Source organism: Syngnathus scovelli, chromosome 11 (assembly GCF_024217435.2).
Source record: "Syngnathus scovelli strain Florida chromosome 11, RoL_Ssco_1.2, whole genome shotgun sequence".
NCBI lineage: Eukaryota > Metazoa > Chordata > Actinopteri > Syngnathiformes > Syngnathidae > Syngnathus > Syngnathus scovelli.
The window spans coordinates 17,501-33,039 of record NC_090857.1 but is presented as its reverse complement, the minus strand read 5'-3'; the positions used below and the strand labels follow the sequence as shown (position 1 = coordinate 33,039).

The window sequence follows — 15,539 nt, the reverse complement described above, 5'->3', positions numbered from 1 at the left end:
CGTAGTAAAAAAGAAATGCAAACTGTTGGCGAACGATAGATGGCGGTATTATACTATTCCAGTCGGCGAAGCGCATTTGAGCACCGAGAGGAAGACGACGACGACGAAGAAGAACTGTAGCAGCAGCAGCAGCAGCTTCCTCTTCCAGGGCTGTTACTACGTCATTTATTGACGCCGTGCACAATTTTAGCTAGCTCAGTGACCACCTCTACGAACACAAGGACGATAAATCTGAAATAAAACTCAATAAAATGTAAAGTGACACGAACCAATTGGTGACGCAAGGTTCGATATGAGCTGCCCTTCTCAAAAGTCGTTAGCGTTCAATAGACTTAAATGCAATGCAAACAAGGTCGGCTTTCGCTATGCTACGTTTAGCAAGTTAACGAGCCCAAACTAGTCGATACGCAGTGCGGTTCTTTGGCTATCCAGCAACTTTGCCATTTACTGTGTGTGCGTGTGTTTTCTTTCTTTCCGATGCGACGTGGGGAGTTCAATGTTGCTAATGTCCTTTCGTTGGCTAAACCGGGTAGCGCCCCTTAGCTGTCGGTGCTAGGCTGCTTCCGAAGTGATTACGCATTACTGCGTACGCATTTGATCGCGAAGTGTGATCATTCTCATGGCATTGCATTGAGTTGGCGTGCACTTTTCTTTATTCGTTTTATTTGCTCAACTTTAAACCCCAGGACTATGGCACCACGCTTGCAGTTGGAGAAAGCGGCTTGGCGTTGGGTGACATCGGTAAAACCTGAAGATATCAGTCAAGAGCATATCGAGCTGGCGTACCGCGTCAGTCTTCCTGTCTGCAAGAGAGGAACCTGCAGGTACGTATGTCGCCCAAATGTCATAGATCACATTGAATGAATGGCAGCAGGTAGGCATTGCCACCAGCCGCGCGCGAGTTGACTTTCTTTGATGTGGCATTGTCACCCACATGATGCCTGGACTCTTTATTTGTCGGACGGGGCAGGCACTCTGTATTGCGACATACCGCCGCCAAATGACATCCATCAACATCACATTTAGCCAGAAGAAGCCAATCTGAAACTGTGACTTGTATGGACGTTGTCATACGGTGTATGCACATTGTTAGCCTGCGTGTGCAATCGCTATTTGAGCAAGGGTTTCGATGTCATGACTTTTCAGGAGAAACTGCAAAGGAAACCCCAACTGTCTTGTTGGCATTGGTGAACAGACGTGGCTTGGGGAGATTGATGAAAACGCATTCCACAATATCGATGACCCCAATTCAGAACGTAGAGATAAGGTACAATACTTGGTCAGTTCAATGACTGTGCACAGTACTTTGAATAATGTGTCTTTGTTTGTGTGTCTCTCTTACAGAATACGTTTGTTGGTTTGACCAACCTGGGAGCCACGTGTTACGTCAACACCTTCCTGCAAGTGTGGTTCCACAACCTTGAGTTACGAAAAAGCCTCTATCAGTGCTACAATTCCCGTGCACAGGAGCACAACATAGAGTCAGGTACACGAATAAATGGAGCTGCTTTCAAATGTGTGCCACATTGTTTTGTTTGCTTGTTTGTTTGTTTGTTTGTTTGCTTGTTTGTGTTTATCTACCACAGCATGTATCAAACTATCAGCGCTGTCACTCAACCCCTAACCCGAACTCAAAATTTCATTCATGGGGTGTATAACCCAAACCACTTCTTGCCATCATAGCTGATGGATGTATTGCAGTATTCACAGATGTATTCTGTAGAATACCACGCACACTACTTTGACATATGATTGTGTCTTTCAGATTATGAGCCTCAGTCCATTTGTGAGCATCTACAGTATTTGTTTGCACTACTACAAAACAGCAACAGAAAATACATTGATCCTTCGGGGCTGGTTAAAGCTCTTGGCCTCGATACTGGGCAGCAGCAAGTAAGAGCCTCTGAAACCCAGTCAGTCAAGACTCCACAAAGCAAAGCACTAAAGTCCTTCTCTCTCTCTCTCTCTCTCTCTCTCTCTCTCTCTCTCTCTCTCTCTCTCTCTCTCTCTCTCTCTCTATCTCTATCTCTCTCTCTCTCTCTCTCTCTCTCTCTTTCAGGATGCCCAAGAGTTTTCAAAGCTCTTCTTGTCATTGTTGGAGGACACGTTGTCCAAGCAGAAGAACCCCACCTTGCAAAATGTCATTCAGCAGCAATTCTGTGGACAGTTCTCCTATGTAACTGTGTAAGCAAATCAACTGCCCAAATGTCACTTCAAGACCACCCCCCAAAAAAAGAAAAGCATTTATTCCCATTAACAAATGAAGATTTGATAGTTTTGCACTCACTGTTGTTTTCTAGCTGTGACCAATGTGGACGATCGTCTGCACTGCCCTCCAGATTCTACGAACTGGAATTGAACATTCAAGGCCACAAGAACCTTACAGAATGTGTTACAGAGTTTCTGAAGGTGGGTTAAGGTCAGAGGAACCTGTGCACAATAGAAGGAGTCCCGGAAATGGGCTCTCTGATCATGGACCCAATTGTCACAAATAACATTTTATTTTAAATGGACCGTACGAAGCAAAGCGACCAGCGTGTAAACCTTAGCGCAAGTGATTTGATGAATTTCTCTGACCAATTTCAAGGCGTTAGATAATAACAAGTTGGGCTGGCGTTAGATAATAACAAGTTGGAACAAGTTGGGCTGGCGTTAGATAATAACAAGTTGGGCTGGCGTTAGATAATAACAAGTTGGGCTGGCGTTAGATAATAACAAGTTGGGCTGCCGTTAGATAATAACAAGTTGGGCTGCCGTTAGATAATAACAAGTTGGGCTGGCGTTAGATAATAACAAGTTGGGCTGGCGTTAGATAATAACAAGTTGGGCTGGCGTTAGATAATAACAAGTTGGGCTGCCGTTAGATAATAACAAGTCGGGCTGGCATTAGATAATAACAAGTTGGGCTGGCGTTAGATAATAACAAGTTGGGCTGGCGTTAGATAATAATAAGTTGGGCTGCCGTTAGATAATAACAAGTTGGGCTGCCGTTAGATAATAACAAGTTGGGCTGCCGTTAGATAATAACAAGTCGGGCTGCCGTTAGAGAATAACAAGTTGGGCTGCCGTTAGATAATAACAAGTTGGGCTGCCGTTAGATAATAAGTTGGGCTGGCGTTAGATAATAACAAGTCGGGCTGTTTGATCTTTATGACTGCTTTATTAAAGTGATGGCAAGGATGTTTTTTGATTCGGATCCAGGAGTAGAACAAATGGCTGTATTCATCCATTTCACATGGCATGGAAATGACTTCCTCAATCCTCCTGATATTGTCGCCTGCGTATTGCGTCTCTTTCAATAAAATGCCAACAGATTTGGGTGGAGCAAACGGACCCCTTCGGCTGCCCCAAAACACGCCTGACCTAAATGAACTTAACAAAGGACTCCCTGGGCTGCCTAAAAACAGGCCTTTCTAAAAAAACAAGAGTTTGGATACATCTACAGCATATGTCGTTCTATATAGTACATAACCTATTGCAATGATCCAGCATCTTCCCTCTTGTGATATTTCGATCAAACGACACGTATGCTTTTGCTTGTCGGCACTTTTCAGGATGAGAAACTAGATGGAGATAACCGCTACTTTTGTGAAACCTGTCAAAGTAAACAGAGCGCGACCCGGCGGATCAGACTGCACAGTCTCCCGCCCACCCTCAACCTGCAACTCATGCGCTTTGTCTTTGACAGGTTTGTCCAAGCTCATCTTTTACGTTTATGTAAAGCTCCGGTGTTGGAGAATGTTTGAGATGATTCAGCGTCAACAATGTCTATATTCCAAATTGCAGCCAATAACGATGCATCATTGTTAGGTATCAGCTTAGTGTCAGCTTCTGTGATGTCATCTCTAGGCAAACAGGCCACAAGAAGAAACTCAACACCTACATCAGTTTCCCCGAGCAACTCGACATGGCGCCTTTTTTTGAAGTTACAAAAGGTATTTGCAGTTTTACTTTCTACGACAAACGCTCATACCCTCTTCTGCTGCAAAAGGATAAATGAAGTGGCATTTTGCTGAGCCTCAATTGCAAGTCCATTTTCCATGTCCAAATACTGAAGCAGCAAACTGTGTGTTGTGGTTGCCTTTGTAGATCAGAAGTGTGTGTATGAACTGAGCGCAGTGCTGATCCATCGTGGCATCAGTGCCTACTCGGGACATTATATCGCTCATGTGAAAGATGCTCGTACCAGTGACTGGTACAAATTCAATGATGAAGAAATTGAAAGGATGGAAGGCAAGAAGCTGCAGTTGGGTACGGAAGATGATATCGGTAAGCGGCGCCACCAGGATCCGTCGTCGTAGTTCCCGACCGACCAGGAGCCTATTTTGCTTGAATGTCTCACTTTTCATTTCTGTTTGGAAAAAAAGGAAAGCAGTCATAACGTATTTGCCAATTTCTCTTTGGTCTCAGCTGAAACGGTAAAGTCGCAGACACGAAAACCCAAGTGCAGTAAAGGCTACCACTGCTCCCGAAATGCCTACATGTTGGTGTACAAGATCCAGGAAGAGGAGCCCGTAGATCCCTCCACGACTGTAGTTGAAGTTCCCGGTGGGCTCGATTTTTTTTTTTTTTTTTTTTTGCATCAATGAATGAGAAAACAATCTGCTCAATGACACACAATGACTCCCTTGCTACTCCTGATCGATAATCATTTTAAAAAAGTGTACTGAAGATGCCCACGAGGGGAAAAGCGGTACAGAAAACGGATGGATGAAAACGTGAACGTGTGACACAAAGAAGTAAGCAACGGCTCTGTTGCAAAAGTTCAAATTGGCCACCGCGCATTACGTTTGGCTTAGGGAGTCTGACCTGGACACTAGTCCTAAACTTGCTGTCAATGTCTGTTTTTCTGTGGCTGACTCGTCTTATCTTTGAGCTTTGTTTGCCTCCTTTTCCCCCCTCAAGAGTTCCTTCAGAGGCTAGTGGACCAAGACAACCACAAATTTGAAGAGTGGTGCAGTGAAATGTCAGACATGAGGAAACAGAGTGTGGATAAGGGCAAAGCCAAGCACGAAGAAGTCAGGGAGCTGTACGAGCTGTTACCCGCTCCGGACGGTCAGTCGACGACGCATTCCCCCGACCCGCCGAGTATTATCGTCTGCTAGACGTGGACCAAACGTTCTCTCGTCCTTTTCTACAGGAGAGCCTTACGAGTTTATACCTCTGGATTGGTTGAAGAAGTGGTTGGATGACTCGACTGCCACCAAGAAAATTGACAACTCGCATTTCCTGTGTTCTCACGGCAAACTGCATCCAGACAAAGTGGGAGACGCCAAGAGAGTTTCTCAGACAGCCGGGCGGGTCCTGTACGAACGCTACGGCGGAGGGCCGAGGCTGGACGGTAGGATCGGTGGGACTGGACAAACCCGATCGGTGCGGTGAAGCCGTTTGCGTGACAAATGTGTACCTCCTCAACGGCAGGCTCTACTCTGTGCCGAGAGTGTGTGCAACAGCGATGCAGGGTGCTGCGTCTGAAGAATCAACTCAATGAGGACTACAAGGAAGTGTCCAATCTGGTCAAACGTACAATCAGGTGAGCATGCACATAACATTTTCATTCGGTTATTTAAGGGCCCAACTCATTAGTATTATTATTATTAAGGGTTGGAATTGGGGGGGTTAGATCACCAAATGATTCCCGGGCGCGGTACCGCCGCTGCTCACTGCTCCCCTCGGGGATGGGTTAAATGCAGAGGACAACTTTGACCACACCCAGAAGTGCGTGTGTGTGTGTGTGTGTGTGCGTGTGTGTGTGTGTGTGTGTGTGTGTGCGCGCGCGTGTGTGTGCGTGCGTGTGTGTGTGTGTGTGTGTGTGAGAGAGAGAGACAATCATTGGGTCTTTACCTCTTTATCACTAGAAAATAGCACTTTGGCGAAACGTCTGAAATCCAGCCCTTCTGGCGAGAAATCCTTTTTTGGTCTGTCAGCACTTTGACGTGAACATTTTTGTCTGTCAGCGGAGGAGGTTTCTGGGTGGGCAAAGCCTCCCTGCGCAGTTGGAGGCAGTTGGCTCTGGAGCAACTGGAGAAGGATGAACATGAAAGCCAACCAAGCAATGGTCAGAGCAATGGCAATGGACCACATGGCAACAACAGCCAAGGTAGGAAAAGTTTGGAACTAAATGGATCATTTCACTACATCAGAGAACGAGCCTATTGGGACTGGACTTGTTCTAAACCGCTTGTAGATTGCAGCCCTGAGGTCTCCGAGGGCAACGAGGAGGAGATGAAGACATTTAATGACGACATTGTCTGCAGTCACGGTATGTTCACCGTGTACGTATGAATTCCCACTTTCTGTCATGTGGCTTAATTAATGCCAATGGTTTTCGCTTGCATCAAGGAGGTCTGAGTATTGTGGACACTGAACGCAAGCTTGTATCTTCTGAAGTTTGGACCAAGCTTCGAGCATACTTCCCCAAAGCCCTTGAATATACCCAAGACCAAAGTCCCTGTCCGCAGTGTCTGGTAAGTGGAAACTGCTGATGAGTTGTTGTATGTACAGTTTTGATAGCTGAATGAACGTAGGAGATGTTTTCCACGTTTCTTAACGTTGCGCTTACTTACTCACTACCAAATGACAGCCCTCCTTGTGTCTGTCTCCATCACTCGTAAAGTGTTCCTTCAAACTTTTCCTCCTTTTGTGTCCAGACACTGGAACAGGAAGAAAAGGACAATGAAGCTGTGAGTAAAATGATGGCCCTGGACCAGAAGAACCAGCTACTCAACCTCTTCCATGAGAAGAACCGGCCAACCCTCACCAAGTGGCCTCAGGTAACAACGTCAGTGACACACTGACAGTGTGTGCTGGACTCGATGACTAAATCCTTTGTTCTCTCAATTCCCAGGACACAGACATCCTCTACGTTGTTCCTCTGTTTTTTGTGGACGAGTGGAGAAAATTTATCAGGTAGGTCTTTAAGGGCTGTCAATCAAAGGCCTTCTTTCTCAGGCGACACAACTGTTTTGTCCTTCACGATGCTCTAAAATGAAATATTGTACTGGGCGACTGTCGTTTGCTTGTTTTAATTGCTCCTTCCTTCCTTCCTTGCTTGCTTACTTCCTTCCTGGCTTGCTTGTTTGCTTCCTTCCTCCTTGCGTTCTTCCTTCCTTCTTTCCTTCCTTCCTCCCTCCCTCCCTCCCGCCCTCCATTCCTTCCTTCCTTCCTTCCTTCCTTCCTTCCTTCCTTCCTTCCTTCCTTCCTTCCTTCCTTCCTTCCTTCCTTCCTTCCTTCCTTCCTTCCTTCCTTCCTTCCTTCCTTCCTTCCTTCCTTCCTCCCTCCCTCCCTCCCTCCCTCCCTCCCTCCCTCCTTACTGCTAGGAGACCCACCAAATCGTCCCCAGTGTCCAGCGTGGGCAACAGCCTCCTGGTATGTCCGCATGGAGGCTTCATGTTCACCTATGACTCCCTCATCAACGGCGATGCACAACAGTGAGTTTTTGTTGTTGTTTTTTTTTCTTTCCCTTTTGCGCTCCTCATTTTTAATAGTTTTACTCCATCCACCGTGTCACTCTCAAAAGACCATGTTCAATTGGGAGCAAACATGACCTGAAAAAACGAATGGATGAAAGTAAAATTTCAGCTTTGTGTGGCGACTGCTTACTTTGAAACTGGTCATGAATAACCCGAATGTGGCTTGATACTGTTTGCTTTGTCACAGCATTGCTCTGCTTTGGCCCAGTGAATGGGAGGTCATCAGCAAACTCTTCATGGTGGACCAGCCCATCTCCATCCGCTGCTTCAAACAGACGACGCCCTCGGGTCCCACCGCCAAATATACCACTCAGCCCGGTAAGAGTGCAAAAGTCACCCTTTTTGTCATGTTTCACTTCACAGAGCAGCTTTAAATGCACCTACTGCAACATATTTGCAACATGGATATGTTACTTATGCTCCACTAAAAGATGAATGAATGAATGAATCTTTATTTCGAATATGATTTAAAGAATAAAAACAATTAAAAAAAACAACAACAAACAAACAACAAACAAACTGATAAGATAGCAACCAATTGAAAAGAGGTAGGCCAGGTGGAATTCCGATCTATTATGGGTTACTAAATCTATAGAATGGCTACTGATTGTTGTGCCCCAACATCATACACGTTGACTTTTTTTCATTTATCATCTAGCTTATCCTCAGCAGGGGTGCTGGAGCCTATCCCTGTAGTCTTTGGGCGCTAGGCAGGGTACAGTGATCCCTCCTTTATTGCGCAAGATGCGTTCCAGAACCACCCGCAATAAATGAAGATCCGTAAAATAGAAATGGTATATACGTATAGTATTTGGAAATTTTAACAGGTTGCATTGAGATTTTCAACAGCAAACTCCACGCCATTGCCATCGCCGCATGATCTGCCTGGCGGGCAGTGGATTATTTCTCTCATACGGCACCTCATTAAAGTCACAAAGTGGGAAAAAAAGAACAGATTTCCATCCATTGGCAAGCTACAGTCAGAGAGAGAGAGAGAGAGCGAGAGAGAGCGAGAGAGAGAGAGAGAGAGAGAGAGAGAGAGAGAGAGAGAGAGAGAGAGAGAGAGAGAGAGAGAGAGAGAGAGGAGGGGGGGGGGGGGCATTTTGGCAAATACAAGACTAGACACTAAACTAGGGACATCAGATATTGACCACATTTGATATTGTTGCTGCCTTTAGCCAGCAAGGCCTAGACCACTTTTTAATCCAAGCTTCAAATGGGATCTGTGATTATTGTTTTTGTTTTGGTCATTATTCATGTTGTGTGTGGTCATGTATTCAGATCTCTGCTGGGAGTGCAGAGAGGGCTTCCTTTTCCAGCAACAGAAGGACCTCCGAGAGTACACCCAAGCCACAATTTACATCCGCAAAATGGCGGAAGACAAAAGGGTATGACAAATCTACTTGGTGCCCGATGAGTCGAAAGCTGTCGCTACTGTTGACGTGCACGCGACTCAACATGTAAATGGCATCTGACGTTCCGTTGTGAATAGATGATGAAAGAAGCAGTTCCAGAGATGAACGCCAGCAGCTCCGAGGCGGAGGAGGAGAAGGAGGAGCTACCAAAGGTAGCTGGTGAGAGAGATCCAGACTTCAGCCAGGTAAATAAGTCAACAAAATGTAGCTTACTGGTGGCAATATTAATTCTGCTCATATCTGTACTGAGCAGATCATAATTCACATTTGTCTACTCAGAAGAAGAATTTGGCAAGGGTGCACTGTATTTGTAGAACTAAAACTTCTAATATTCAGTCTTATTTCACCAGTCAGAAGATGGTGCAAAGCGACTTAAACTAAGCGAGAGCAGCATCCCAGAGGGAGTGGCTTCTCCAGAAAGCAACGCGACTAAACTGGGCGGAATCAGGAGAAGCACTCGGCACCGGAAACTCCGAGGCGAAAAAGCCCTCATTGTGTCTGCAAATCAGACCCTCAAAGAGCTGAAAATTCAGGTAAGGCCACCCGAAACAAGCGTTTGAAGTTGTCCTCAGGTGTCCTATTTGGTTTCACCGACATAAACCTTTGGCTCAATCATGTTTCAACTCAATCTGGGTTTGAATTTGCTCTCGTCGCAAAACTAGATTATGCATGCCTTCTCGGTGGCGCCGTTTGACCAAAACCTCTCCATTGATGGGAAAAGTCTGACAAATGACTCAGCCACATTGGGCAGTTTGGGTATCATCCCAGAGAGTGTCATCTCTCTAAAGGTAAGTCACTAGCTCTTGCTTTTAGCATTCAATCACTCTTTTGTTGGTGTTCTTCACATGACTCTTGTTATCTCAGGCTGATGAGCCAATAGCTGATTATGCAGCCCTGGATGACGTCTATCAAGGTGAGACTCATTTGGATTCGAAATACTGTGAGTGGTTCGGCACCAGGCTCACCCATGAATAGTGTCAATTTGCAAATAATTGCCCTCCCGCCTTACAATAATGACAAAAGCTTTTCTGATATACTGTTCCTCTAGTATAGTTCTAATGATCAGAGAAGTAACGTATGTTTTCTACCATTGTTTTTCACCACCTCATTCATAGCGGGAATGCCAGAAGAGGGGTTTAAAGGTAAGCAGCATTATTGTTAGAGTGGTGCTCACTCTCACTTAGTTTGCAAGAACCACACGGGAGACAGTATGCCCTTTTAAGCACTTGCAAGTGGAGAGTCATTCGTCGCTGTGCATACAGCGATGATCGAATGAGGTCTGACTCGGGCCCCCGCTTGCAAAAGCATTTTTATTGAGAGAAACAGGGTGGGGGTGAAAGTGGACAGGATGGGGTTGAAGCCCCTGGCTTCCGGTCAAAGCATAGCAGGGGTGTTTTATGACATTGTGTAAACAGAACAACTTTGATTGCTTCCTCTGCAGCTGGTCAATCAGTTCAAAAGATCTTAGCACTTTGTTCTACTACTTCTGTTAAGACAGGACACGTTTGATTAATTATTACAGGTTACATACATTCCAACATAAGCATAGAATGAAACTAATCTATCAACCCTAACAATCATCTCTGAATGTAATCTTCTTTATGTGCATTGGTGCTTGTCATGTAGCAAAGTAGATGTGTGTGTTGATTCATTAGATTTTTTTTGCAGGCACTGGGCTTCTTGGTCATTGAAGACATTCTGTGCAGTAGCCGTATTTGACTTGGACAAGAAAGGCCTGAACTTATCAAGTGTTGTTAAGTGCTTTAATTTTTTCCCCCCCAATAGCCATTGTTAAATGGTGACAGTGACAATGCTCAAAGCCTATTTTTTTCCTACTTAAGTCATTGTTTCTAGACTCTTGTTGCACTTCTGCTTCAATGCAGATTAAGACAGTTAAGTGGATATGTGCCCCTTTTGTTTATTTTTGCGTTTTTTTTTTCTTCTTCATTTTAAATTATGGAATAAATGACAGTGTTCTGTTCCAAGGCGTGGAAACTCATATTCAAACTTGAGATGATCAAAGTGTGTTACGTGAATGCACATTATGTATGATTGTTACCTCACCGTATGTATAGCAGTTATTTCCTACAGAAATGTTAGCAATGCAAACCCTATTGGTTGAACGTTTGAATCTGTATGCAAACAGTGATGTGTACTGTTATTTTCACTGTTTTTTCTTATTGACAATAAAGTTATTTTTCAAATCATTGAAGTAGGAAGTGGATACGCTGTTCGAATATTAAGGTATATAAATATAGACAAGGGAGAAAAAAAAAAAAGGTGCCGAGACGTTCGTCGAACCTGCAACATCATGCTTGAGAGGTGGACATGTTAACCAGTGCGCCATTACGCCAACGCAGAATCACCTAAAGTCTACTAAAGAAAACAGCGGTCGCTATATGACGTCGGCCACGTCGCAGTCACGTGACGCGGACATGACGTTCGTGGGCGGAACTTGCGCCGAAATCCAAATCCGTGGGCAGAGTTAACTTGTTTAAAAGGGAGTGGGCAGAAGACTTATTTAATTTATTTAAATCTATTTTGAGTGTGCACCATTATGTCAACGCATAACTGTAAGTCTACTAAACAAAACGGCGGTTGCTATATGACGTCTGCCACGTCGCAGTCACGTGACGCGGAAATGACGTCAATGGGCGGAAGTTCCGCCAAAATTCAAATCCATGGGCGTGGCTTTCAACAGGAAGTAGGAATCCGGCAATGGCGGTGAACGAGACACAGCGGATAGTAACACGACGACGAACAAGAGAAATATTTCTATTTTCTGCTTGCAACTCGACCCTCTAGAGCGTACACGGTAAATACAACTCATTGTTTTTAAAAAGAAGTACTTTTGTAGCCCTGAAAAGCGAGTGAGTGTGGGGGGGCGTCCTCGAACTCGGCGTCTGCTGCCAGCCACAAACGCCGAATTTCGACGATTCTTCCTGGTCAACGGTTATAAATGATTGCGTTGATTTAAAAAGAAAAACTATATTTAACTCTACTTTTAACTTTGCCGTTTTAGATAAGCGGGTATTACGTCGCAGTCATGTGCCGCGGAAATGATGTCAATAGGCGGGAAATTCAAATCTGTGGGCGGGGCTTTCAACAATGGTAGCGAACGAGACACAGTGGATAGTAACACGACGACTAACGAGAAATATTTTTATTTTCTGCTTGCAACTGGACCGTCTAGAGCGTACACGGTAAATACATCTCATTGTGTTTAAAGAGATTTACTTTTGTGTAGTTTGACCAAAGTTGTCGATGTAGCTAGCGTTAACTGCATTAGCAATATGTGGCAGAGGAGCTAACCCGCGAGCGAGACAGCGGATACAAACACGACAATTATCAACAGAAATATCTTTATTTTCTGCTTGCAACTGGACCGTCTAGAGTGTACACGGTAAATACAACTCATTCTGGTTAAAGAGATTTACTTTTGTGTAGTTTGACTAAAGTTGTCGATGTAGCTAGCGTTCACTGTGTAATAGCTATGTGTAACTAACCCTAGCTGAAACGTAGTCGCGTTGCCTTGTATCTTTGAATGTCTTGAGGGTAAATGTTAATGTTTAATTTCATTCCTTTAGGTTACATGGTGTTTGTTGGCTGTATGTTTTCCACTGTAAGAAGAATGAATATACACATCAGTTGGAGGCTCGCATCATTGACCAGGCGCTACAATGGTGAGTAGCCCTTTCTTCCTCCATTTATGTTAAACACCTCCTATTTCATGTCTAACAGTAATTGATTTAACACATAACCATAAGTAAATTGTGTGTGGGCACTCTCAATTTAACATGTGTGATTATACTGCCTAATCTGTCACTGAGTATATTGTTGCAAAGTAATATAAGAATTGATCCAAAGTTGTAATTCAGAATAGTTTTCAAAAGACGACCATTAGAATTATATACAAATCTGATTAACCTGAACATAAGTAATTTCTTAAATCACAAATTCTATTCAAAGATTTGGTCAGACTGCTCAAATGATGCCTAACAGTATTTCATGTAACACATAACCATAAGTAAATTGAGTGTGGGCACTCTCTAATTAACATATGTGATTATACTGCCTAATCTCTTACCGAGTATGTTGTTGCAAAGTAATATAAGAAAAGATCCAAAGTAGTAATCCAGTGTTTAATATGTTCTATCAGGGCTGAAGTCAAAATTTGGCACCATCATGTGGTGAAATTTGGAGTTGCATCACGTCCAATTTTGCCTGGGAACAAACAGATTAAATAAATCTTAGTCTTAAATAAGCCACTCCTTCTCAAACAAGTAAACTCTGCCCATTTTGCGCAGTAGATGTTCTGTTAATACCTAGTATTTAAACAAAGTCATAATTTAAATTACTTTCAACATTCACTCATCCATTAAACCACCGTTATTCCACTCGCTCTTATTACCAACTCCTATCAATGTAACTAAGCGTTTAATACGTCCTATCAGGTCTCAAGTCAAGATTTGGCACCGTACTTTTTTGAAATTTGCAATTACAGCAAATCCAATTTTGCCAGGGAAGAAAAATAGTCTTACATGTTCCCATTAAATAAATGAAATAAGTCTTGCTTGTTTCCACTCCTTTTGAAAAAAGTAGTTTAAAACGAGGGCCCTTCCCTCAACCTTTAACCCTAACGAGCCCTAACCCCGCACGTCACATTGTGTTGTATCTGCGAATGTTGCTTGAGGCCAAATGTTAAAGTTTTCTTTCATTCCTTTAGGTTCCTCGGTGTCGGTCGGCTGTACGTTTTCCACCGTCAGAAGAATGAATATACAAATCAGTTGGAGGCTCGCATCATTGACCAGTCGCCACAATGGTGAGTACCCATTTCTTCCTCCATTTATGTTAAACACCTCCTATTTCATGTTTAACAGTAGTTGATTTAACACATAACCATAAGTAAATTGAGTGTGGGCACTCTCAAGTTAACATATGCGATTATACTGCCTAATCTGTCACCGTGTATATTGTTGCAAAGTAATATGAGAAAAGATCCAAAGTTGTAATTCAGAATAGTTTTCAAAAGACGGCCATTACAATTATATACAAATCTGATTACCCTGAACATAATAAGCTATTTGTTAAATCACAAATTCTTCAATTCAAAGATTTGGTACATTATCAGACTGCTCAAATGATGCCTAACAGTAATTAATGTTACACATAACCATAAGTAAATTGAGTGTGGGCACTCTTAAGTTAACATATGTGATTATACTGCCTAATCTCTTACCGAGTATGTTGTTGCAAAGTAATATAAGAAAAGATCCAAAGTAGTAATCCAGTGTTTAATATGTCCTATCAGGGCTCAAGTCAAAATTTGGCACCATCATGTGGTGAATTTTGGAATTGCATCACATCCAGTTTTGCCTGGGAACAAACAGATTAAATAAGTCGTAGTCTTAAATAAGCCACCCCTTCTCAAACAACTAAACTCTGCCCATTTTGCGCAGTAGATGTTCTGTTAATACCTAGTATGTAAACAAAGTCATAATTTAAATTACTTTCAACATTCATTCATCCATTCAACCACGGCTAGTCCACTCGCTCTTATTACCAACTCCTATCAATGTAACTAAGCGTTTAATACGTCCTATCAGATCTCAAGTCAAGATTTGGCACCGTACTTTTTTGAAATTTGCAATAGCAGCAAATCCAATTTTGCCAGGGAAGAAAAATAGTCTTACATGTTCCCATTAAATAAATTAACTAAGTCTTGCTTGTTCCCACTCCTTTTGAAAAAAGTAGTTTAAAACGAGGGCCCCTCCCTCAACCTTTAACCCGAACGAGCCCCAAGCCCGCACGTCACATTGTGTTGTATCTGCGAATGTTGCTTGAGGCCAAATGTTAAAGTTTTCTTTCATTCCTTTAGGTTCTACGGTGTTGGTCGGCTGTACGTTTTCCACTGTAAGAAGGATAAAAGTCCAACGGTTGGATGTTGGCGAAGACGTCTCCGGTGAGTCCTTCCTTCCTTTTTATTCATTGGAAGTCACAGACAACAATAGATAAAGTAACACAATGTTAGAGGTAACTACATTTGTCTTAAATTGGATAGATTACTTCTTCCCACACCATTTCAAACAAGTAAACTGGCCATTTTGTGTGTTTATACCTAGTACTTATACAGTCATAATTTAAATGAACAAATAAGATTCATTCACTCACCCACTCACTCATTCATTCAGAAGATCCAAAGTTGTGTGTGCTGTGTAATTGAGAATAGATCTCATGTTACTCCACTTGCTCATATGACCAACTTCTATCAAATTAGCTATTAATACGTCCCATCAGGTCTCAAGTCAATATTTGGAACCGTAATTTGTCGAAATTTGCAATTGCAGCAAATCCAATTTTGCCTGGGAACAAAAATATATTAAACTAAATAATTCTTCTTCCCATTTAAATAAATGAAATAAGTCTTTTCTTCCTAGTCCTTTTTAAACAAGTAAACTGGCCATTTTTTGCAGTCGTGTTTATGTTCATACTTAATATTTATCCAAAATCATAATTGAAATGACTTCATTCATTCATTTTTGAAATTTGGAATTCCACCATATCCATTTTTCCCATTAAATAAATAAGTTTTACTTTTTCCGTTTAAATAAATGAAATAAGTCTTACTTCCCACTCTTTTTCAAACAAGTAA

At 42.8% G+C, this 15,539-nt stretch overlaps 1 protein-coding gene and 1 long non-coding RNA gene across 3 annotated transcripts in view; both read left to right on the top strand.

Moving 5' to 3' along the window:
• The first annotated feature begins 93 nt into the window (after positions 1–93).
• Positions 94–11,094, top strand: usp48 (ubiquitin specific peptidase 48). Of its 2 annotated transcripts, none has more exons than XM_049734765.2 (28): positions 94–253; positions 687–824; positions 1,147–1,267; positions 1,345–1,486; positions 1,766–1,893; positions 2,060–2,184; positions 2,301–2,409; positions 3,555–3,688; positions 3,850–3,935; positions 4,090–4,269; positions 4,411–4,548; positions 4,906–5,055; positions 5,141–5,341; positions 5,422–5,533; positions 5,958–6,100; positions 6,188–6,262; positions 6,343–6,467; positions 6,651–6,773; positions 6,848–6,909; positions 7,320–7,430; positions 7,660–7,790; positions 8,754–8,860; positions 8,965–9,072; positions 9,238–9,420; positions 9,550–9,675; positions 9,752–9,800; positions 10,003–10,029; positions 10,556–11,094. In XM_049734765.2, coding segments are annotated over exons 1-28 (3,159 nt in total). In that variant the 5' UTR covers positions 94–251; the 3' UTR covers positions 10,579–11,094. The 2 variants fall into 2 exon arrangements, with proteins under 2 accessions (XP_049590722.1, XP_049590723.1); XM_049734766.2 differs by having other exon boundaries at positions 101–285.
• Positions 11,095–11,829: 735 nt separating this feature from the next.
• LOC125977827 (uncharacterized) overlaps positions 11,830–15,539 on the top strand; it is a 4,400-nt gene continuing 690 nt past the window's right edge. The window contains exons 1-4 of the long non-coding RNA XR_007484753.2: positions 11,830–12,090; positions 12,475–12,570; positions 13,614–13,709; positions 14,766–15,539. The exon at positions 14,766–15,539 is cut by the window's right edge and continues 690 nt beyond it. This is a non-coding gene — a long non-coding RNA (uncharacterized lncRNA). The remainder of the gene's footprint in view (positions 12,091–12,474; positions 12,571–13,613; positions 13,710–14,765) is intronic.

Coding starts and splice junctions, on each gene's coding strand:
- usp48 (XM_049734765.2), top strand. Junction 4,270..4,410: donor GGGTACGGAAGATGATATCG/GTAAGCGGCGCC, acceptor CTTTGGTCTCAG/CTGAAACGGTAAAGTCGCAG. Junction 9,421..9,549: donor TCAAAGAGCTGAAAATTCAG/GTAAGGCCACCC, acceptor TCGCAAAACTAG/ATTATGCATGCCTTCTCGGT.